Source organism: Diadema antillarum, unplaced genomic scaffold, assembly GCF_040938485.1.
Source record: "Diadema antillarum isolate AM-2024a unplaced genomic scaffold, OU_Dant_1.0 seq00000025_RagTag, whole genome shotgun sequence".
In the NCBI taxonomy this organism is placed as follows: domain Eukaryota; kingdom Metazoa; phylum Echinodermata; class Echinoidea; order Diadematoida; family Diadematidae; genus Diadema; species Diadema antillarum.
Window position 1 is genome coordinate 13,309 of NW_027271143.1, and position 25,443 is coordinate 38,751.

Below are 25,443 nucleotides of genomic sequence, written 5' to 3' on the forward strand. Positions count from 1 at the left end.
TTTCATTCTCTGAAAAATGTACACATTTACTCGTCTTGTTTCTGACGTATGTTAAGGGTAATATCATTCCCCGTGCATGCCTTCTGAATGAAGCAAGTCAGGTACTCTTTTCATACGTCAGAAAAGTGGAAATATGTTGACATTTCTTTATATTTTCTTTATATCGTTCTACACATGATATTGTGACACCACAAGCTGTAGTAGTTTTCTCATCCAGCGATAACGGCACTTAAAAAAATAATACTAATAACTTTTGAACATGTTCTTCGATTTTCCTCAAACTTTCACTGATGTGTCCTACTAATATTGCTGCATATTCTCCATTCACATGTACGAGCTATATTAAGGTGAACTTGACCTTTAACTTGTGAAAGAATCAAATAGTATATAGGAAACATCAACTGGAATTAACACACGCACACATCCAACACGTAATATATACAGCTGGTATCTCAACACCACGATCAACACTTCGGACATTTTTTTTTTCACTGCTGCATTAGACACATTGCAATATATACAAATAATCTGTTTCCTGTAGCATAAATCTGATAGTCAAAGCAAAAAGATACTATGGTCTGCGCACAGACCAAACATACATGTACAAAATACAAGTCATTCGTTTGAAACTGCTGAACGATCATGATGACAGATTTAGTATATTACTGGACTAGTGACCACCACAGAACTATTTCACAAGTTGATCGATGGATACAATCGGGTGAGCCTTTAGAAAATACTGTTTATTTAGTCTTTTTTTATGAAGTGCGTTTAGCTAGAAAATTAGAAGAGCTATTGCTTTTGATTTTCAGCGTAATTGATGGACAATCTTTATATGCCCAAACGCTTATTCATTTTCTGATTTTATTTAAAAGAATACAGAACAGGGGACTATTTCATTATCTATATTTTGAAGAGTAGATGAATTATAAATGAAACCGCCAAGTAATGGAAATTTATATGTAAAAATGTGCTCTTTATTCCTTTACAGAGAATAAATAGATTTTCCACTGGCAGTCCGCATAATGACTATTATTGTTGTGAATACAAATGTTTATTACCCCTTATATTTCTACCAGCATTACTTTGACAACAATCTTTGTTGCAAGTACAGGAAAATACATATACCAAAATCAATTTCCATGCAACAACACCAATCGTAATATTTTGCAATGGATACATGGAAAACAAGGAAAAGGAATTTTAGATGTGAATTTCAAAAATTAGGTGTCGACACAGTGATTACGAGACGTGTGGTAATAATCGATAATTACACAGTGTTTACTCGTCATGATAATAGCTTGAATTCTGTTCATCTAAGTAAACGAGACGATTATTTCTTTTGATCGTTTAACTATAACATTAGTAATTTCTAAACACAAACACTAATTTCGGTATAAAAAGCGTATAAAAGGCCTTGGCCATTGACGTGTATAATATTGTTGGTGTCCTTTGTGTGTGCAAGTATCAAAGTGTTTTTTGTTGTTTTTTGTGTGTGATCACAATACATCTAGCCATATACTAAGTATCTATCTATTACACTAGCTATAAGTATATCTAATACTATATCTCTCTTTTCACCCCTCTTTCTATGCATATATACATATTCATTCTTGTTATGTAGCTGTATGTATGTATGTGTGTACTATGTATGCATGCATGTGTGTATGGACTAGAGGATATATATTTTCATCTGTATGTAGGCCAAGTTGATATAATATATATTTGGAATATTTATATTGAAAGCACATGTTACATAATTCAATATTCGTCACGATAATCTTATAATATAAAAATCAAATCAGAAATAAGGCAAGTTAAAACATCTTATAAGAAACACTCTGAAAGAAAAAGTCCAATATGCATTCACGTCCATTAGCACTGACAATAATAAAGATAAAGAAAGTGATACATTTGTCCTGTCCGTGACTTAAGGTGATGATCATTATGATATATGATATGGTAGATCATAAGTATTCATATATTAACGTCGCATATAGACTGATAAAGTTTTGTCATTCAATCGTGAAGGTGATTTATGAACACATTAGTCAAGGCATTGCGTCAAATGCTGAGCACCCATCGGTTGATTTATAACACTATCTTTAAAAACTAGACTATACCATCTATTGATATAATATGGAATACTATGAGACGTGAGCAAAACTTGTCCACAATGATCCTTTCCTTGCCTGTCATATAAGTATGATTTATTTATTGACTATTTACCTGGAATTATGATTGTCATTGTTGTTTATTGACACCAAACAAAAATAATGATCGTTTTCACAATGACACTTGTCCGCGGTCTTAGATATGCATGTAATGCAACCAACGAATGATATAGAGATTTGCTATTGTACAATACACTGTCAAACGTTGATATCAATAGTGTTGTATCACGTGGGTGCTTTAAGACAACTATACCCCTCGCATGACGCGTATGCACTTTATAGATCTAGATCATACTGTAGGCTGGTGATAACAAAATTGATAATGCCTCCATTTTCCTGAAACTTGCCGTAGAACAAAGATATAAATCCAAGAGTAATTTTCGTGTGAAACTTTAAGATCACTTCGTCAGAATCGTACTTAAGACACATCAATTTCAGTCACTGAGATAAAAGTTTGATATAGAAATAAGCACTCATCGCATTTGTGACATGCCTAGTGTTCATCTTAAAGACAAAATGATTTCTCCTAAATAGTATTGATACTAATGTCTGTGAATACATCGCTATATAGTCGGTGGGAGAGTGTGGGCAGTCGGTGTCAATGAGGCGCTGTGCAAATGTCATCTCGACAGGTTTATGTTGGCAGCTAGATAAATATCGTGCTATCCGATTGGTTGGAATCATTATTATGTCATGAGACAGAAAGCGAATTCTACGGTCTAAACGTTCACAGAGCAGTTGTTCCAATTCTACACATTGATTTGTATACATTAAAGTTGATCTCAGGTAATGCACCATCATTATATATCTTTTTCAGGCACAACATTCTGGATGCTATACAGTTCACCAGTTCAAAGTGATTAGAATAATGCGAACAATTCTCATTTACTTTAGAATTTGAGAGAAATGTAGTCTCGTTTTACTGGAGCCACGCAAAGACAAAGTATACTCGCAAGCATATAAGCGCGATACGGCAAGAAGCAAAACTATCCATCCGTAATTTATCGTAAACAGCCCACAACATTATGTCGTAATATTTTTAGCACAATCCATTGAAAACAAAATGACCATTCATTTCAGGTATCTTGTTTCCTTCCACACCAACTAACTGCTCACTCGATGTAAAGAAGGCAAGTAATTATGGAGTTCCATCACAACAAATTACGAAAAGTTGGGTTGGACTAATACATTGCACCAAAACCTTGTGCATAATCATCGGAATTGTTTGCAGACGAACGAAAAAGAAAAAAAAAAGGAGGAGAAGAAACGGCGCCTTCTGTCTCTTTGCCAGTCGAGAATCGCAGTTGTCTGCTGAACAAAATCAGTTACAATATTTAGAGAGAAAAAGTCACTCATACCGACTGTTCGTTTTGTGCAAAAGACTTGTTTTTTTGTGCAACAGACACATAGCCCGTCTCAGGAGAGAACATGGATGCACACTTGAATGTCACGTGACGTTTTCTTCAAGAAATTCTTTCGTGCATCCCAGCAACTTGACCAAAGGTCGGCGAAAGGTCAGCGATAACATGGAGCATACTCTCCTCGAAGATCAAGCACACCTCCGCCTCTATTCAGATGATGGTTTCTGTTCTTCCCTGCAGAAATTTTAGTGGGATTTTGTTTAATTCATTTTGTGTATATACTACTGATTTGTATATAAATAATAATGATAATACTAATACTAATGATAATGATGATAATAATAATAATAATAATAATTATAATAATGATTATTATTATTGATATTAATATTATTATTATTATTATCATTACTATTATTATTATTATCATTACTAATATTATTATTATCATTGTTATTATCATTTTTTGATATTATGATATATTTGTGATTTAAAATCCTTGACATATTTTTGTAAAACGATATGCAGATGCCCGAATGCAACGTTTAGATAGGCGTCATTGAACAAAGTGAAGTATAACAAAAGAACTGAAGAATAAGAGGTGTATTACAAGAAATGTGTATTTAATTATCTCTTTGGATTCTATTTGATTTATATTTCCCCTTACAGGTGTTCTTTAGATGTACATGTATGTACATGTTTTGCATAGAATACAGTACATGCATAATTGCATATACCCGACATCGACTGCTTGTTTGATAATTAATTCAGTAATATTTCAACCATTATATACCTTGTAGTGATCTTCTTGTCTGGCTGTGTCCATGTCAATTAGTAATCCAGCATTCTTCTCTCTGTAAAAGAACAGGATGACAAATGATATAAATGTAACCAACCATGCATGCCAGTATCTTCGTATCACAATGATGATTTATGAACGTACTTGTGTAATCTTTTTTATGCCAATGATTTTACGCAGGACCAAACGCAAGAATGAAGAGTCAGTTTAAGACTTAAAAATCATATCTAAACTTCTTGCTACTAACAGAATAGATAGGTAAACTCTCTCTCTCTTTCTCTCTCTCTCTGTTTCTTTCTTCTGTTGTAAAGTCTGTCTCTCTTTTTTCTCCATTTCTATTCATGTTAAACATAAGCACGCATATTATTATATTATTTTTTATGAAATATACAAACAACGCCACTAGAAGTGTCTTTAGACAAACGAATATCTCTCTTACTTCTTTTTATGTCCGTGCTTTTTATTTGATGCCTCACCGCCGTCTGGTTGCTGGTGATGGTGATGGTGGTGGTGGTTGTGATGGTGGCCGTGATGGTGACCGTGGTGGTGGGGTTGGTGGGGGCTGGCAGAAGAGTGTTGGTGTGCGTGTTGGTGCTGGTGTTGCGGCCTGTGAGGTTTGGATGGATGTTGCTGGTGCGACGAGCCGGCGTTTGATGTCTTTGAGTCCCCGTCCAGAGTGCCGGCCGTGTAGTAGGGTCGGCCCTTGTCGAACTTGGCTAGTCGCTTCTGTTGCTCCTTGGTTGGTTGAAACATGCTGCATTGGGTTAACCAAACAGAAATAATTATTTATAAAACCATGGTAGCAGTACAGATGTAGTTACAAAATTAACAATGATGTCATTCCGTTGATGATAATGATAATAATAATAACAATAATGATAATCATCAGCATCATCATGATCATAATAGTAATGGCAATAATAATAATAATAATAATAATAATAATAATAATAATAATAATAATAATAATATTAATAATGATAATAATAATAATAATAATAATGATAATGATAATAATAATAATAATAATAATAATAATAATAATAATAATAATAATAACAATAATGCCCGACCGAGTACAAATACTCGAAAAAGCAACATTGTTCGGGACGGCGAGAATCCTCTGAAAAGTATTGGAAGTCTAGAGTTCCTGGATGGAACTTGACATGATGTTGACCTCCAACAGAGATATCTTGTGATGATAGAGATGATAATGATAACAATGGCAATGATAAAAACAATAATAATGATGATGATGATAGAAATTATAAATATATGACAAAACTCCCTACAATCTGAGTCTGTGGCCTTTGTTTCATGAGATATGTGGATGGAATGCCCCGCAAAGATTAATAATTATCGTTGATGTGCAACAAGGTAAGATCCTGCAGAAAAAGAAATTACAAGAATTCAATACTAAACTATACTTACGAGAAAAGTTTGACTTGCTGTCTTCTCCTGCATTAAAAAAAGAAGAAGTTTTAAACATGAGGTAAAAGACAACTATTTCATGTTAAGTAATATACCTTCATGACCTTAAAGAGCTACACGAAATACTTTCATCTATTCACTTCTGTCGGCTTTGAAAGTTTATCAACTAATTATTGGCGTAGTCTGGTTGTATTGTTCAAATCGTTCAAACTGTACATTGACTTTTATGTTCAAAGAGCTTCCGCTCATCGCATGCAAGGGGGAATGTTATGAACATGAAAGGACAAAAATAAATATATTTCCTTCCATGGTCGTTCTTACGTAAGAGCTGAAGTACTGGTTTTACAATTTCTTTTTTTAAAAGACTTTCAAACAGCTCTTAATGTTTTTTGGCAAAGTTCACTCATTCGCCATTTCATGTATTATATACGGTTGACTTCACAAAACTCGCAGTAATTACGGTACTCTATATACACAAGTGAATGATGAAGGCAATCTATTTTTTGTTTTTTGGTCAAAATCATTTGATATGAGATGCATGTGGTTAAGGTTTTATCTGTTCTGTTGGCTTACCTCGCCTGATTCTGTCTCTTCGCTCTCCTTTGCGCATGCGGAAGAAGAAAATAAAACCAGATGCTATTAAATTGCACATAAACACCAAGTTTTTACTCTATGTACAGACTTTTTAGCTATCTATTCCTATTGACGGGGAATTTTGTTTTCCTGATAAGCAACAGACATAACTAATACATCGTAGATAAAAGCATATCTAATTGATGAGCTATATGGTATGATTACCTTCCTCTTATTGAAGGATATCTCATCAGTAAAATATAGGAGCAACTTGTACCTTGATAACCGAAAATGTGATTAAAAAAATTAATTAATTAAGAACAAAATCGTGGCTATTTTAGAAAATGAGGGTATGGTTACCGAACATTACAAATTGAAGGATACTTAATAAAGCGAACGTCTTTGAAATATCGCTGATGAGAAATAACTGGTCTTGACAAGTAATCGTATCACAGATAACAAATACAAGAGCAAAAATAAGTAAATACATTAAACCCACCCCTTTCCACACACGCATATACTTTTTACGGTATTTTCTTTCTTTATTTCATCAAAGTTACATAGAGTTTGGGTTTGCTTGAACAGCGCTCACTTGAAGCCTATTGATGTGGCCCCGAATATGATGGCGACAATGAAGATAGTGGCAAGAGATCCACCGATGATGGCGTTTGTCAAGATGCGTACTTGCTCCGTGTTCTCACCCCCATTTCCCCCATCACCTAAAAATAAAAGAAAACGAATAAAAAATAGATAAATAATAGTAATGAATACAGAAAAAAAAGATGCCATGGAAGAAGAATCACTTCTCAAAATAAAACAGAATTCTTGAAGGCTCAAAAGCAACAGAAAGTTTTATCAAAGTTTATGACAGTCATTAATATAAATTGATGAGACGGACCAACTACTGCCGAGTGCATGTGATAAAAATAAAATGGTAGAATCGAAATCGTTCGTTCTTACCGGAAACACTTAAATGCACATAAACTCACTTTTGATTTCATACGCTGATGTCCCTCGTGACTCCAATGTAGTATGAATATTGCTGAAACTGGCTCTACAGTCCACTTCAGTGTTTTCAATAAATACTCTTCTAGTACGTCTCTATGGTAACCTGACTTTCGATGCTGGCCTAGTTATGATAATGGGGGTTCATGATGTGCAGCTCAATATAGTTACATGCATGTAGACTGACAGGGTGGGACAATTGGAAAAAATAGCTTAAAATTTTTTTGTAACAATAGTAATACTTTTTGCATGTCCTCCTCAGCGGATAAGTTCTGTCTCTGACCAAATATTTGAGAAAAAATAGTGAAATTTCATGTGAAAAACAAATGGAGATCTACTTAACACCTACACCACATAAAGTTACACAATTTTGTCTCTGAATACTCTCAAAACTTTTACAATCAATAGCTTTTTATGTTTCCGATTTCTCAGCAAATTTTCACCGATTAATTTCTCTGATTTTTCTGTTTCCATACAAATAACATAGTGTCAGCATGGAATTCTTTGTAATCGTTCCAAACCAGTGTTTTCTAATTACCATTATTGTTGTTTTTGTTGTTGTCGTTGTTGCTGTTGTTGTTGTTCTTGTCACCAACAGCTTCACCCTCTTCGCTGCTGTTCGAGGGGGGCTCGGGTAGACACACCGCGCCGGCCCGCGTGGCGTTCCGGGAGGAACAGGCTGGGCCCGCCCATCCGCAGTGGCATATACATCTCAAAGAGGAGGTGCAGACCTATAGATGTTATAGATTCAAACGACGCCATTAATAAAAGAGAAAGATCAAGCAGGCTTCATTCTCCCCAGTGCATGGACGACTTACTATGGGGATTTGGTGTACTTCCTTTAATTGTAGCAATCGTTAGATTATGAACGGCTATTATGGCAAATTTGCCGCTGTTATTATCTTCATGAACTTGTATAATATTAGCTAATATTCATGAAACATGGCCACAGTCTTTTAATGAAATCAAGCAGTCATCTTTGACACAAAAATGAAAAAAAAATCTTGAATTGTAGGATTTATGGAAGATTCTTGGCCGCATTGAGTAGCGGAAAACTGTGTAGGTTGCAACGATACAAGTGTGAAATAATCTCCATCAGTTTGTTGATGCTACAACTGAATAGGGAACATGTACCTCGAACTACTGACGAGAATCTAAACCATCAGTGCGTACAATGCTCTTGGCAGATACTTTGATATATTGGTATATCAAAGTTCATACAAAATTTAACCTGCATGTGATCACGAGTTGCAGCAGGTGGAAAACAGAAGGTAGAAGCTCCACCCCTCCTCCCGCAAAGTTTTGCATGAGGAAACATTATTCCCTGTTCCCCCATTAATACTTATCTACACATTTCATACGGAGACGCGGTAAACACATGGACTACATCACATTTTTATTTTTATTTTTATTTTTATATCATCTTTAAAAGAATGGATTTGTAAAAGTTGGAAAAGAGGCCTAAGTAGCCGTGTTTAATTGCAAACAACATCAAAAATCAGAAAAACGCAAACAAAAAGGGCGGGGCAGTCCACCGGCATATTTTATACACACCCCGTTGTCCGAACATTCTCGTCCCGTCGGTCCGACCTCACAGCTTTCCCGATCAGGCTCTCGGCACGTACCGCTCAGACACACCTCATTCTCCCCGCACGAAACTCCATCTGTCACGTGACCTAAATCAGAGCCATCCTCAAGCCTCAGACTTGTGGCCCTGTGGCGAAAAAAACCCCATATTTTCAACATTCCTTGTAACAGCGTAACTTTTAAATAAAAATTTACGTGATTCACCATCTCCGTACAAAATGTGTCTTTCTGCCTCAAGTTGTCTCAAACACGATGTCAAAGTCCAAGTAGGCCTACAGTGTACTCTACTGTGGTGATACGCTTTGCCTCAATGCAACAGTTGCTGGAAAAATGTCATCATTCATCAAGTGTCCTCATACGGTCTATAGTGTGCTTATTCTCATCACATCTGTCCTCCTATATGCTAACGTCATGCTTATAAATCATTTAGTTTATCGTATTGCTCTCTGTTAGTGTTGAACAATCGAATCATTATTAACCAGCAGATTACTAGTAATTGACAACTGACATCATCAGGACTACTCTGGTCTTACAGTGATCTCACTGGTGAGGGAATATTGATATTGTACAGACTACTGCACAATTTTGCATAAAATATGGGGATGTTAATAATAATTGATATAGATGTTTGAAACTTTGAAGAAAGGTCAATATACACTACTGCCTTTTGGCTCTATGCTCTTCATTTATTCTGGACAGGCAGGTGATAGGTACATCCCTTGAAGCGTACATCCGGGACTCTTACCTGCAGGTGGGCTCTCCCGATGTCCACGTTGACAGAGCTGTGATTTGCTGTACTCTTGGTGACGACATATTTACCTCAGTGACGTCACACATGAGGAAGGAGCATTCTGGGGATCTGAATCCATTTGAATATTGAGAGCGATATGCATTTTTAAGATACAAATATATATTGTATACAATATGTATTACTTTGTCATTATATCATTATGATAAAACATGCACCTCTCCAATTTTCACAAAAGTTCATCTGCAATAAAAGATGACATTATTACACGATCTGAATTGATACAGATTTGTCCTGAGAAAATGTATAGATCTTAGGCCTATTGTGTATGTTACCTATTTGTATACATCCGGGAACTTGATTATCCCATGGTGAAGGCTAAATCACTCGGGTTTATTATTTCTGTGGCGATAAGAAATAAAGGTTGTTAATTGGTTTCGACGATGGTTCCACGAGTTAACAGCAATAAAGGCATCTCTGTTTTTCAGACCGATTCCCCTTTCCTCTGCAGAAATTAGGAATGTCTTCTAATTCTCGTATAAGAACCAGCATGTTTTCTGTGCACTAACGTCAACGAGCTTCGATAATGACAGTTTAACAAACATTTCCATCAAAATGCATTCCTTTTGCAAATAGTGGAAGAACCGTCCAAATCACTGTCTGTATATACACCTATGAATTTTTCTTCAGTAGGCCTACATCGTCTGCTATGCGATGGGAAAGACCAGCATTATGAGGGACAACTGATAATCAATATTGTTCACATAACTACCTCGGTAATAGATATTGATTTCTTATATTAAAGCAATTGGGGATGAAGCGAAATCAGTGAAAATGGTTTGCCTCACAATAGATATACAGACCTAAAGCGGGAGAGGGATGTCGACTCCTTGTGTTTTGCCTGAGGTGACCAGCACTTATAGTCAGCAAATGGTATCAACTCGGTACATTGTGCTATTTCAGAAGAATTAGAAAATGGCTATAAAGTATTAATTTCTCCCCGTCTGTATGTCAGATCGCTTTCGGGTCAAACATACATTTATAACTTTCATTTATAACTTTAATATAGATTCAGTCATATTCATTTCTTACCCGATTTCCGTTGGATCAGCTTCCAGGTTGGTTGTGTTCAATGAGCAGGTACTCGTTCCTGCTGTGCTCCCTGTACAAACATTAACATACAACGTCAATGCAATGTTTCCAAGTAAAAGTCTTCTCAGAAACAATGTGTTGCATAATGACTTCATGGGACTGACCATGAAACACGGAATCAGCTGGAAACTCTATTCTTTTCTGCAATGAAATACTTCTTTAGCCCTTCAGTTGTTTTCTACCCACTTTGAATTGAGAGATCTAAATACGCCATAAATTAACTAAACACTAACATGTCATATTCAGCGTCAATTATCCTACCTACAGATCGTATCATTCAGGTTGTAAATTTTTTTGTTTACATTAAAACTAATGATCTTTATTTTCATAGATATATTGCTCTGTTTACAACTGTATCATTTTGTTTATCATTCATTACCAGTTATGTACCAAACTTCATTGTGTTCAGTTCGTGTCATAAGAAAGTGAACATAAATATGAATTGAAGTAAATTTCATGATGGACTTTATAATGGACTGCGACACACATATCACAATCACATGGCGATGAGCATGCAAATTGCCCTCGTATTTTCCACCCCAAACTAAGAAAACAAATGACCCCTCGTAAGACAGTTTATGTCAGTTTATTCCATTCATAAAATTCCATTGTATTATATTTCATTTCATCTCTTTATTTACCTTGACCCCAAAGATCCATGCACTGCTGTAGTCTGGTTTGACACACGCCACTCATACAGACTCCCTGTAAATCAGACACAATAGATGCAGAAAAGCCTAAACAGGGAATAGCGCACTCTCGTGAAACTATAACAAGCTTTATTAGATTTTCTTTTAGATTTTGTTTTTACTTCTGAATGAAGTAGTGATAAATTTATTAAAAGAAATTGTAATGCCTAACTTTATGTAACATTCGATTTCCTAAACGTGATGAGGACTATCAATACATGAGAAGATGGATGGGACAGAGGTAAAAACGTGTGCTGATAAGTTAATAGTGGATACAATAAAACATTCTAAACTGTCTAAAAAACACGTGATCCACTAGCAAGCATAGACATGACATGTATTTCGTAAGGAAACTCTCTCAATGGGCAAAAGAGCCGAAAATGTAAACAATTCAGAGTATCGATTCTCTCTGTATCTCTATCCTTCGTCTTTGATCGATTGCTATTCTCGAAATTATACCATCAATCTCATGAAGACTCTGCTTTCTTATGGTACAATGTAATTCAATTGTCCAAATCAATATCATCATTGCCATTTCAGTGGTAGTTTGTTCTGCATTATTACATATTTTTAATAGCATTAAGGGTTTATTCGAACCAGGTATGGGGTGTGAGCTCACGTACCGATATCGCTTTATGATTATCTATTGATCTACTTCAAATTAGTACGTCAGTTCAAGGTTACATTAATTCGAGTACAAATGTTTTCGGGAAGAAAGATGCAGAAGAAAAGGAGACTCAAAAGTCAATACTGACCTGATTTCCTTCGCAAATTGTTCCATCCGACCGAACGAAATTATCAGGACACTAGAAGTGATTAAAGCATCATAAAAGAATGCAATCATGACTTTACTTTGTTTAATTGTATATTGCTATCAGATATCAGTTTAATAGACTTACAAGGATATGACATCAAATAAAAGATGCCACAGTCTAGTATTGAAAAACGTTAACCTTGATGGCTATGTTAAAGATATAACACAATGCTATGGTTTATCAAAATCTTCTATTCTTATCGACCTGCTGACAATGATGTTGGCATGTTTGCATAGTAATGAATCAGGTTGTAACCTTTGTTTTATATATGGACAGTATAACACATGGCAGAAATACGCTTCTATCAAATTAGTACTTACAATCAGTGGTAGACTATTTAGGCTCTACAGAGCTCCCTGAAGTGCAGCCGCATTAATTTCAAAACCTAGCAGAAAAGATCGTCTACAATAAAGCTTCTTTATGCACCTAAAATGCAAACATTGCTCATCACACACAATGTGCAAGTTCATGAAGGCATGGATAAAAACATGCATGCATTGATGATTAGATGCATAATCACTGCAATATCAAACGCACGATGATAATGGAATACAAAATTCTATACCTCAAAAGCACAATATTCAGCATAGACTTACCTGTCCAGTCGTTCCTGTACAGTATTCCGCAATGTCACAGGCGCCACGTTGGTCGCGGCAGAGGGAACCAGCGTCTAGAAACTTATCATTAACATGGATGAATAGATAATGTCAAATGAAAACAAACGTGCAAGAAAACAAAGTATATACCAATAAACATAAAAGTTATATAGAAATAAAGAAATACAAGCCCTGAACAAAGACTAATAGCTTTTAGGATTTTCTGGATATAAATATGGTGTCGTTCATTTGGCCAATGCCATGCACGTGTTCCTTTTTATATTTAACTTCAACTTCAACATCAACTTGAAGTTGTTAATCTATATCATAGTTGGACCCGCATCTCATGGTTTAAGACAACATTACTAAGAAAAAAATAGCTATTACCAAACAAGCTAAATGATGCTTTGTATATCACTTCAGAAAGCAACATTTAACGTTGGTGCTGTGAATGGTGAAGTCAACACCATGCTTCACTCTCCTGACCCCAGTTCTCTGTGCCAGGGACTTCAGACAGTGTGTGCAACGCTATAAGGTATTCCGTGCACTGTGGCGCTCAAAGCACACACAGAGGGTTAATCAACAGAAATTAATGCTCTGTTCGTCTGCTGAAGATATCAAAGTCGAACATGATACAAAGTTCATTATTCGGAAGGTTCGTTATTCTGAAACAAATCCAGGACACCGATATGTTCGTTAATCCGAAAATGAAAAGGATGCGTTCATCTTGATATTTTTAGTGGCGCTATCATCATTCCAAAGGTTCGTAATTTTACGAAGTAAACTGGTTCGTTATTCCGAAGGTTCGTTTATCCGAAAACAAAATAAAGTTCGTAATTCCGAAAGTTTGTTAGTAAGCCTACACACCTTCTTTTATACCTTTCATGTTTTCGGATTAACGAACCTTCGGAAATAACGGACCTCCGGAATAACGAACTGTAACCGTATATGAATATAGACTTGAATCTTACCCGGCACTCCTCACTACAACAGGGCCCTCCCGCACACTGTGCGCCATCCACTAGTGTACAATTCCGACAGCACTCTGAACAAGCCTTCATACAGATCAAGAAGATGTGAAGACATACCTTAGAAGTTTGATTTCTCTCTAGACTTTGGGCTCATTTATGTTTGCTTTAAGAATGCTACGGTTTGCTCTATGACATACATTTTCGTTTCATTTCATATCATTCGCAGCATGTGCACTGAAATAAACTCGGGGAGTTTATTATGAAGGTGTAATCATTTACATAATACAATTTGTACGTAAAATATGGAAATGACTTTTTATACGACAGCTGTAATTGTTCCATATTTTTGTTACTTTTCTTCTGCTATATGTCTAATGTTCGAAAGATGAAGAAGAAGAAGAAGAAGAAGAAGACGAGGAGAGAGAAATCTTCCTTACACTGTTGAAAAACAGAAGACATTGATATTCAAGAGATAACTATGTTTCATTTGCCAATTAACGCTTGCTGACTATTCAGTACTTTTTAGCTCTACTGGCTTCATGTTGCTATATTTTGTTATGTAGATTCAATGGAATGGTAAGATATACATTGGCCAAAGAGTTCAAGATAAACTCACATTAGAACCTGTACAATCGCAGTCCTCTCCAGCTTCGACTATTCCATTGCCACACAGGGGTGATTGTATCAGCTCTCGAAAATAAAACAAAATGTGTTGCGTTATTCTGACAGTAGCATAAATCTCAAATGAAGACGACACAAAGAGTATATCCCCATACTAAGAAAATAAAACAATCTTTAAGCTTTTGATTGCTTCAATAAGATAAATAAAATGTTTTGTTCTGACAATTATTTACAAGAAACAAAGCCAAAATGACATGTGTGATGTATGATAACTTTATATCTTAAGATTGCATTGGGGGTATTTTTTTCAAAGAGAAATGACTTAACGATGTAGTGGTCTTGCTCCATAAAGGTTCGTTCAATAACGTACGTATTTCCTCTTTAGTCGATGTTATCATAAATTCAGAAATACACACCATCAAATAAAGCTGTACAGCAATCTTGTAGGCCTACAGCTTTTCAATGACCTCAGCGAGAGGGCGTTACGCATCTATATCCCAATTTACCACATCAGTGTTTCCATAAATTCAATAAACTACTTGAAGTTTCCTTCCGTGGTTGTATAAAATCTTAGCACTGATGTAGGAATTGGACAGTGCGATCTTAACACGTCATTTAAATAAACGCATAATAGCTTTCTTTCTTGGCGGTCTTTCTAAGCTTTGCCGCTCAAGTTACTGAAATAGCTAACTAACTGTTTGACAGAGTGGCATTAGGTCGACTTACCTCATTCTTATCAACAGTCTTTTCCAGGCACCATAATTTTCCGCTATCGTAGGCATCTCTAAAGGACTGCAATGTACAGGAAGATAGCCCAACAGTCTCCCTGGTGGACAAATAAAATAGGCCTATGTCTTCATGTCACAAGAATCATATTAAGTTCCATCTCACTTAAAGTTACAAGAATACAGTTCCTGAATATAATTATTCACTAGATCATAATCATGTACTGATTTTGAATTGCAATTTTGTCTGTCTGATGTGAATACATAATTACAGTGTATGCGACACACACACGAATAATACCGACCGTAAATCTTTCCTTTGATTGATATGTGATATTTACGCTTAATTATGTAAAGAAACATTGTCACATCATTAAAGGTAAAGAAACACTGATGTTTTTAATGCATGTATATCAAATATCATTGATTTGTATACGGTTATTCACATCATTCCATAAGCATCACAGTGTGTCAAGAAAAGATGAAGAACAGAGTATTTTTGGATTAGAACATTATTAATAGAGTAACAATGAAAATTAAAACCCCTTCAATAAAAAGATACATCACCACGCGACAGAAATGTGGTTTCCGACACTTGATAGCAATGGTTAATGGACTGACACTCCCACCCACCTCTGTACGGACGTATTCATGAGACACCCTGGCTGATCACACCTGCAGCCATCTAAGGAAGAAATAATTATAAAGAATAGAGTCTTATATTCGTAAGAAAACTGAAATTAGACATCCTTAGAATCTCCCTAAAAGAACAATAACATCAGCATCTTATTATGTATCATGCAGTACGACATCACAGTGTACCAAGGTTATACAGGTACATTGACATTCCTATCAGGTACCATACTCGAGAATTGAATCGCATCGCCATTCGTTCTTTCCAAGAACTGTGGAGCTGGAATTCCCTGTCGTCGGAAATTGTTTCAGCGCCATCGGTAGGATTATTCCGTAATCGACTAACGGTTGATCACAGTGGCTAGTTATTTTCTTCAAATTTGTTGTGTGCTTGTAAATATCTGTAAATAAACTGTATTATTATGTAAATAGCACAGTCTGCAAGACTCTTCAGCCTATTGAAGGAGGCAGACTTAATCAGAAGAAGAAGAAGAAAAAGAAAAAGAAGAAGAAACAGAAATGCTGTTATTTCAAATTAAGTTGACTGCAAAAGATGTTATTAAGTCTAGTAAATCGTAGGAAGAAATAGAGTTTACTAAAATTGTGTATTAGCAAGAGGTTTTGCAAGTGATCAGTGTTTTCATGTAAAAGTGGTACAACACATAATTTTATGCAAATTAAATGCATTCTAAGATTTCTATTTTGAAGCTACGTCAAAAGAATTAAAAGCAGAATTATTCTCCCTACTTCAATGTAGAATCGTAATAGATGTATTATAATTGTTTTTTCAGGTGCAAGGGAATGCAATTGTTAAATTACTGATCAGTGACACATGTGATACTTTTGTTTTTCTTCAAAAATCAAAGGAATAATTGGTAGCCGATGACGTAATCCCCTCAATTAATTTACACATGCAGTTGTGACCAGTATTACCTTCGTAAATGTTCAATGAAATACCTACTTAGTGTGTTTTACTCTATAAGGTTATAAATGTCGAAACATGATGCTTTATTATGTAAAGTATTATACATGTTTTTCAGTGTAAACCCTCCTCTACTTGGTCTGGCGCCTTCAGATTTTTTTTTTTCATTAAATCTCGAAAAAAGAATAGGCCTGATGAACGCATACATTCAATCTAGAAAACGTCAAGTCAGTGCACAACCATCAAGAAAAAAATGATAGAAAGAAAGGGAGAGAGAGAGGGGGGGGGGGTGGAGAGAGAAAGGAGATATTTTATCACTGATATTTGTTGGCAGTATTATCATAGAAGTTACCGGTGTCATCCATGAATCCAAGACTTCGTCCAATTTCACGCGACAAGATTACTCCAACCTCCTCGGAATTCAGATGACTAGGAACCTGCAAAGTCACCAAAAAAAAAAAAGAGTCACACAAGAGAGTCATCACCACCATCCTACCAACGTAGTCGGCTTTCGCACCTGCTGTCCTTTATAAAGCCACGTGACCCTTTACATCTATACAGGAATTGACGTCATCAAGGTCAATGACATGACTATGTAACAATAGATCATAGAGTGAAGTATTATGCGGTATAGTCCTTCTATAGTGTGCCTCGAATGAAATTGCATGTTTGCATTCATTAGCGGAAATCGTTAATGTTTCGGGGTCATGCTATCATGTTTTGATTGTCTGAAATCTTCCGGGTGTGTGCAAAAAATAGATGCAGTTAACATCTTGTGCAAAACAATGAAAACAAACGCAAGGCTATTATCAAAAGTCATAGTGACCTCGCAGAAGGCGCTATGAGTCTTAACGGACAATTTGAGCAAACGGAAACAGGTGTTTGTATAAAAAATATGAAAAAATGAAATGTGCCCAATCAAATGATGAAAAATATACTCTACATTGACTTTTAACGATAACGTATATATAATTTTGGTTATTGCATTTCTACATCACGATAATTCTTTTTAGGGAAGGGATGTGAAGAGAACATAGTCCTGTTTGCATAATTACAGGTGGAAAGTTATAATTAGTCGTGTACCCATGGTCGTGTATCATAGTTCTATAAGGTGTAATCTACCAGGTGATAATATATGAAGTTCCCAGACTCGGAGTGAAGACAGCGTTCCACGTCTGTGTGACGACTACAAATACATTTTTGTGTGACGAAATCAGGAGTACATTGTTGCACATGTGACGATAATATATATAATCTTATTTCTGTAATAAACAGTCAAACTATCATTCACATCAATGAAAATGGAAGTATTCCCAGCATGCGTCGGTGAGTCAGTCTATTACGTCATGATAATGACCATGAATATGATATAATGTACAACAGTTAAAAAACGAAGTCCCTAGGTTTAACTCTATAAAGAAGAAAATTATTGAATATTTTGCAGATGAGAGATATATTGATTCTGTATCGGGTACTGTCAATAAGTTCAGTTTAAAGTGGCAATCACTCCAACATATTTTGTTTGTATAAATGTTTACGAGAGAAATGTTAAGAAAAAAACGAGCTTATGGTTAAATATTTTGAGTTGTACTATGTTGACATGGAGAAAATAGAATAGTCCTTGGAGGGCCTAAAAATTTGGAAAAAACGAATATGATATCCCTATGTATCAAATGTTACTTTGATGATCAAAATATCGTAATATCGTCAAGGATCTACAATTACTATGTATACGACTCATCCCGTAGACGTGCAATTTTGTTTGGTTTACCGTTCTAAATTCTTACCTGAATAGCGCCACCAGCGGGAGAATCTCGGTCACATATCGACAGATGTTTTGTTTCTGCATGAAGTTGCGTTTTTGAGGTGAATCTGTAGAGAAAAAAAGAGCAAACCCCCTCTATTATTGCCTTTATCTCAAACTTTGGGTAAAGAAAGAATTTCAGCACATAGACGCGGACAAACGTGTATGTTGCAACGGACAACGGACAGATTATTAATTGCACAAAAATCTATAAGACATAATGGACCAAATCTTTGGAATACACTCCCAGATTATGTTAAATTATGTAAAACTTTATATTCTTTCAAGGCTAGATTGAAAACTACATTACTGTCAGATTACAATCTATGAATATAGCATTTAAATATATATTTTGTTTTGTTTGATCAAATTTCTTTTCCTGTAAAATGGATTTAAAACTACAATAAATATACGCAATGTTTCTGTGTCTATCATTTCATTTCATTCCCATTATCTTCAGCATCACCACCATCACTTTCATCTTCATTATCACATTTTCCTCATCATTACCCTGTCAACATCATCATACATCATCATCATCATCATCATCATCATATTTCACGTTACTCTTATTCGTATCTATGCACTAGGAATATATATAAAAAAAAACATAATGTATTTACAGTGTTTTATATTTTGTAGTATTTCTCCATTCCGCAAACAATATATATTTTTTTTTGTGTATTATGTAGATAGGTCCCTGGACTGCCACATGCTCAAGCTTTTGCTTATAGTGGTATTCCTTCTTCCGCATAATTTCTCAGATAATTATTTGGAAAATTGGTAATACGATTAATATTTTGTTAATAAAATTAATTTACACATCGATTTTCCTTCTTTGAATCATGTACTTGTAATAAGTATTTAGAGTGTTTTATATTTTGTAGTATTTCTCCATTCCGCAAACAATATAATTTTTTTTTTGTGTGTATTATGTAGATAGGTCCCTGGGCTGCCACATGCTCAAGCTTTTGCTTATAGTGGTAGTCCTTCTTCCGCATAATTTCTCAGATAATTATTTGGAAAATTGGTAATACGATTTATATTTTGTTAATAAAATTAATTTACACATCGATTTTCCTTCTTTAAATCATGTACTTGTAATCTGCTTACTGATATTCCATGTGATATTACTGAAAATAATCTTGATTTGTGTATGAAATTGTGTTGGAAGAAAAATAAATCAAACAAACAAACAAACAAACAATACTCGTAGAGACATACCATCATTTAAGCTGCGTACAACTGATGCAGCATCTCATATGCAATTAGTTTGAAAATTCGTTTTCTACATGAATTACATGTAATTGAAAATTACTGGATGGCAACTGATTGTTAAGTGACTGTTCGGAAGGTAATCCTTAATAAGAGGATAAGTTTTATGGAGTGCCAAGTGTCGCACGGTCGAATATCCTCATCCTGAATTTATCCTCATGAGTTATCAGTCATTTCGTCGACGAAATGACTGATTTCGTAACGAAATCGACCATGAGACACTTGGCGTCCCATAGATTTTATCCTCGAAGTTTGTAGCTATATATCCTCGAAGCTAAGGATCACTACTATTCTTTTAAATGCATTATTCCCATTTTCAGCATTTCCGTATACTTACAATATTTTTTGAATTTATCCTTTATTATGTATTATGATGAAATTTATGTATTCAATTTCTATAAAATATTTATATGTTTCTGTTGGAAATGGAAAAATAAATGAATGAAAATAAAATGAATGAATTATTCACTCACATGGTATTACGTACCTGTTTGATATTTCCAGCATAATGTAACGATTACTATGATTTTTTTTTCATCGAAAATAAATTTGCTTAGCTATATGCGTTCACAGAGAAATATTTCTTTAGGGAAACAGTGCTTAGAATGTTATGTTCAAAACGCATTTTCTATGTAAATAGCTAGTTCAAATCCCTTTCCAGCTACTGTTGGGGTAGATCTGGTTTATAGCGATAACATTGTAGGCATTGTTGTCAAATAACTAAGGAAATCATTTTAATACAAAATATTGATTTCAGATATCAATTCATTTTTATACCATGAAGTTTTACTTTACTACAGTAGATAGTGGTTTCTTCTTTAGAAAAAAAAAGGTGAAAACTATCACACTGATATCTCTTTCTTACCCCGCCCCTATCTCCTTCGGCAGAGATCCTTTCATTTTATCTCACTGTATTGAGGCATTCATTATCGCATCTGATTCAGAGGATAACGAACACAGTGGTCGCGAAATAATTCCCAGATGTCTGTATGTGGTACGAAGGTTGAGATTACCACCACCATTCAATGCAAACAGCATACTGAGTCATGATAATAAAGTACACCGTGACATTATACTCTCTATAGCATGCTTTACGCATAGGAAGGAGATCATTATTCACGACACAAGCGCCGTGCTAGGCAACAACATGAATATTACATGCATCGTGTGCACTCGCTGATACTCACGAGACGAGAAAAGCTAGATCGACGGTCCGGTCCGCTGTGTGCCCGTAATCCAGCAATAATTGTCGCCGAAGCGACTCCGTCGACGGAGGTGACGACACAGTCCCCGGCAGCGTCGAATTTGATTCTTGGAAGGAGCTAAGAAGGACTCGCACGTTAAGCTGGCGGAACGTCTGCGGGAGAGATGGAAATACGTGAATTGAATTCAAAGTTTGTAATGACGTAAAGTGGTTATTGGCGGCCCTTGCTAAGCGTTTGTTCTGTTTATCGTCAGTACAAACATTTTGCTTGTTGAAATATAATGTTGATGCATAATACTCTATACTTCCTTTCATTTCGTTCATTTCGTTCATTTTTTCATTTTCATTCATTTCGAATTTTCTTTTGATAGTTGGGGAAAGGGAAGAAGACTTGTCTCGTTTTCTAGTGCATGCGATGTCGTGATTAGCACTGCAAAAACCCGAACGAATGTGGTATGATAAAGCAACAAGTGCACTATGGGCGAAATCCAGCGAAATCCTGCGGGGGAGAAGTTCCATGGCGAAAGAATTCGGTTTAATCCAATACACTACCCCTTTGCGAAGCTGCTTTATAGACCGATGTGGGCAAGCGATAAAGGTATTATTACTGCAAATGGTATTGGGGCGCCCATTTTTGAGTGGTATAATGGGTATAGCGAGCAGCTTTAATTTAGTAGTAACCCATTATAGGACCAATTTCCCCGAAGGTGGGCAAGAAATACAGTACATAACACCTACGTACGTATTTATGATCTTGTACGTATATATGCTGTAAACGATGCAATTTGTACCATAGAAATAATAATGATAAAACCCCAATTCTGCCTGTTTGAATTTTCTGCTTGTTTATCATTTTCACACAGTTGTTTTCATAACAAAATCATTATTCATCAGCATGAAATATTCAACGACGTTTATACCACCGGACTTAGTGGGGATAACGGTCCCAATCTGTCCTGGATTTGAACAGCCTCTTGATGGCGCTCTCACTTCGTATACGGAAGTGGTTCACCCAGAGTCGTCTATAAGGCCTGTTAAGTGTGGATGCTGTTTTTTTTATGTTAATGTATATTTCTGCCATAAAGAGGGGGGGGGGGGGGGGGGGGGCTTCAGTATACCTAACAATAGTTGATTTGTGCACTGATATAGCAAGGCGCTTGACTCACTTCAAAAACATTAAATCATCTTTGCTTCTTATTTTGCTTCCCGCGCCACGCTCTTTATCTATTAATATATCGTTCTAAACAGATGCTAAAATCATAACATCACGAATAGTTGTATATGGTTCCTTTTCACACATTATGATACATGAAACTAAAAATGTTAAGACCGCATAACCTTTATATGGATTGCTCGATTTTTCGTCAAACATTCACTGAGTGTTTCACTTATTTTTCTGCCTTCCCTGAAGACACGACATTTATGTCCAGGGAAACTTTCTCTGTAAGTACCCCTGCGCCGCACGTCACCATGTGAATATTACAACAGAGAATAAAATGTTATACGTGCCAAAGCAGTTACAAACAAGGCCAACGTTGTCGTGGTAATGGAAATGTGGGCTGGAAATGCAATTTGATTTGCATTAACAGTATACATCCTTAACAACAACAACAATAACAACTTGATATGGTGTTCTGTCTCCATAGCAACCCCAAAGTAGGGTGGTATTGAACACAAGAGAGAACGACAGAGAATAGCATTAATGGATTCTTTTAAAGATTCGCAACATCCGCACGGGCCATCCATCACGTATCGTGGAGGCTGCTATAGACTAAGGTCTGTTTTTTTTTCACATCACATGGCTGCTCGGGAGGATGTTATCACAATATAGACATGGGTGGATACTTAGAATTCAATTCCTCGCCATGCTTTGATCGGATCTGATGAATAGCTTAAAATCAGACGAACAGAGCAGTGGAACTTTTATCAAAATCGGATCTTAATTAAGAAAGTCAAGGAATCTTACACCTACACATGTTTTCGGCAGAGTAATAACAGTAACCACTCTGGCAGTGAGGGAGGGGGGGGGGGTGGAAGTTACCACCTCTCAAGTGTGTGTATATATGTATATATGTATATATATGTATATATACATATATATATATATATGTGTATATATACATATATATATATATATATATATATATATATATATATATATATATATATATATATATATATATATATGTATATGTATAGAGGACATTTAGCACACAAAAAAAAAACATGTGCGCACGGTCAATTGAACATTTGAGATATATATATATATATATATATGTTTTACATATATATATAATCTTGCTGACACATTCAGACACATATGGCCAATTATGTCGCTTAGGTATGTTGAATGACACGGTGAATTTAATATTCGCTAAATTGCGTCCCCTTTGTTTTTGTTGTTGCTGTTGTTGGTATAAAAAAAATGCAAAGACACATTCTCCGAATTTCATTGTCTTTTTAATCATTCATCAGATGCTTAGAATTTGAATCTATTCAAGTCCCGATATGCAAAGAAAATTTTCAAATAATGGCAGCTGATAAGTCAAATCTTCATATTCGTAAGTGTCTGCAGAGAAACTTGCTTCTCTTAGAGCCCCATTGAAGGTCTATATCCATTTAGAGATGAAATTCTTCTTGGAGATATAGTTGTCATTGATGACCATGTGCCTTCTGCGGTAGCTGAACGAAATAACTAATTTAAAAAAAAGTCAATCATTCGCACTCCCCGCTGCTTCAGAATGACCCCGGAGCAGGAAAAAAAAAGAGAGAAAGAATCAGCGTTAAAAGTACTTACTTCATCAGCCTTCCTAGCGAGGTTGAGGGCTCGGGTTTTTGCGTCCTCGTCCGTCTTTATTTATGAAAGACAATGAAACAAACAGACAAATAAACAAAATAACTAGAATAGCATGTGAGTATCATACATGATATCTTATGAATTCCCGTTTCCACAAAACTATGTCTTTTCTGGATTGCACCTACTCTTACGTGCATGAGTGGTACATGAGAAAATCGAAATAGGCAGTGTCGCTAACTTTGTGCATGATGATATCGTACAAGTAAAGAAAAAATACAATGTAGGGCCTATCTATGCAATGCTGCAAGTGATCGTAGTCGCTAAAACTTTCTTCATTATGATTTAAACTGTTAATGAGTGAAAAATGTTCAAATACTTTTGCAGTGATGGTTTCTGCAGCGCTATAATAAAGATATCATTTTTTTTTTTCAATTCAACACAAAAGACAGTCATGACACAGATATTATTCTCCTTCTACAGTGATAGCATGACGATTATAGCGCATGGTCTATAGGGCCTACAGCTGTTAAAGGGATGATATAGTTTCGGATAGGATGAGACTTCAGGTTTATAGTTTTTGAAGATCATTTTTTTTTTGAGATAATGAGAAACTACTTATGAAATATGAAAGAACATATAATTGTGAGAGGAATTCATTTATTGATTTTATTTGTGAGTTTATTTGATTAAAAAAACCACACAAAACAAATGGTTTTGAAATGGTTGAGAAGTAATCCTAATAAAAGGTGGGACCCACCTTTTATTAGGATCGCTTTCGTGTACTTTGTTTTTGGATATCTCAGTCATTTCAAAACCAATTTTCATCAAATGATATTTGAATTCCTTGTAGAATTGTATGCTCTTTAACATTTCATGAATTAATTTCTAAGTATCTCGTTAAAAAAAATGATAAAACCTGAATCCTCATCTCAACCAATACTATACCATCTCTTTAACGTGGAAGTTTTATCGCAAGACTGGTGTTACAGAACTATCAGGAGGGGGGGGGGGGGGGATGGGGAGGGGCTGGCCAGACAACAAGTGCGATGAGTTTCAATTACTTAGTATCTTCACAACCCCGCGGTCTGGGCACACAGTCAATGTGTCGGTCTTCGCAGATCTCGTAGTATAGATCAGAGCATCATGCGGGAAATCACCATTTACATATCCTGACATTTGCATCGCGGCTACACTTTGGCAGAGAATTGAAGAAAGTGATGACTTGAATGGAAGTCATTGCTTTCTTCCAAAGCTCTAAACTGAACATTTTGATGGCAACAAACTGCACTTATCACCCATTGCCTCCGAGTAAGGAAGGTGATCAACTCCCAGTCCGAAGAAGGGTGGAGGGTTAGAATGAGCCGGAGGGGTGGGGATGGAGGTGGAGGGAAGGAATGGGGGGGGGGTAGAGTTAGATCGAATCTTGCATCACTAACTTGAAGTAAAAAGCGCACAAAACACAAAGAATAGCGATGAGTTCCATTAAATTTTTTTTTCACAAAATAAGAAAGTTTTGCGGATTTTGAATTATATAACATGATGCTGTAATCGCCCAAAAATC

General features: G+C 35.7%; 1 protein-coding gene across 1 annotated transcript in view; it reads right to left on the bottom strand.

Moving 5' to 3' along the window:
- Nucleotides 1-4,328: 4,328 nt before the first annotated feature.
- LOC139725218 (disintegrin and metalloproteinase domain-containing protein 11-like) overlaps nucleotides 4,329-25,443 on the bottom strand; it is a gene marked incomplete at its 3' end in the record, with an annotated part of 65,637 nt that continues 44,522 nt past the window's right edge. Inside the window, exons 4-22 of the mRNA XM_071636308.1 lie at nucleotides 23,883-23,936; nucleotides 21,069-21,238; nucleotides 18,590-18,674; nucleotides 17,155-17,239; nucleotides 15,881-15,932; nucleotides 15,249-15,348; nucleotides 14,518-14,589; nucleotides 13,902-13,985; nucleotides 12,931-13,011; nucleotides 11,472-11,535; nucleotides 10,771-10,840; nucleotides 9,676-9,789; nucleotides 8,898-9,057; nucleotides 7,882-8,074; nucleotides 6,931-7,057; nucleotides 6,339-6,365; nucleotides 5,766-5,792; nucleotides 4,774-5,088; nucleotides 4,329-4,389 (exon numbers count right to left, since the gene is read on the bottom strand). Of these exons, the coding sequence (XP_071492409.1) occupies nucleotides 4,329-4,389; nucleotides 4,774-5,088; nucleotides 5,766-5,792; nucleotides 6,339-6,365; nucleotides 6,931-7,057; nucleotides 7,882-8,074; nucleotides 8,898-9,057; nucleotides 9,676-9,789; nucleotides 10,771-10,840; nucleotides 11,472-11,535; nucleotides 12,931-13,011; nucleotides 13,902-13,985; nucleotides 14,518-14,589; nucleotides 15,249-15,348; nucleotides 15,881-15,932; nucleotides 17,155-17,239; nucleotides 18,590-18,674; nucleotides 21,069-21,238; nucleotides 23,883-23,936 (1,941 nt within the window). The remainder of the gene's footprint in view (nucleotides 4,390-4,773; nucleotides 5,089-5,765; nucleotides 5,793-6,338; nucleotides 6,366-6,930; nucleotides 7,058-7,881; nucleotides 8,075-8,897; nucleotides 9,058-9,675; nucleotides 9,790-10,770; nucleotides 10,841-11,471; nucleotides 11,536-12,930; nucleotides 13,012-13,901; nucleotides 13,986-14,517; nucleotides 14,590-15,248; nucleotides 15,349-15,880; nucleotides 15,933-17,154; nucleotides 17,240-18,589; nucleotides 18,675-21,068; nucleotides 21,239-23,882; nucleotides 23,937-25,443) is intronic.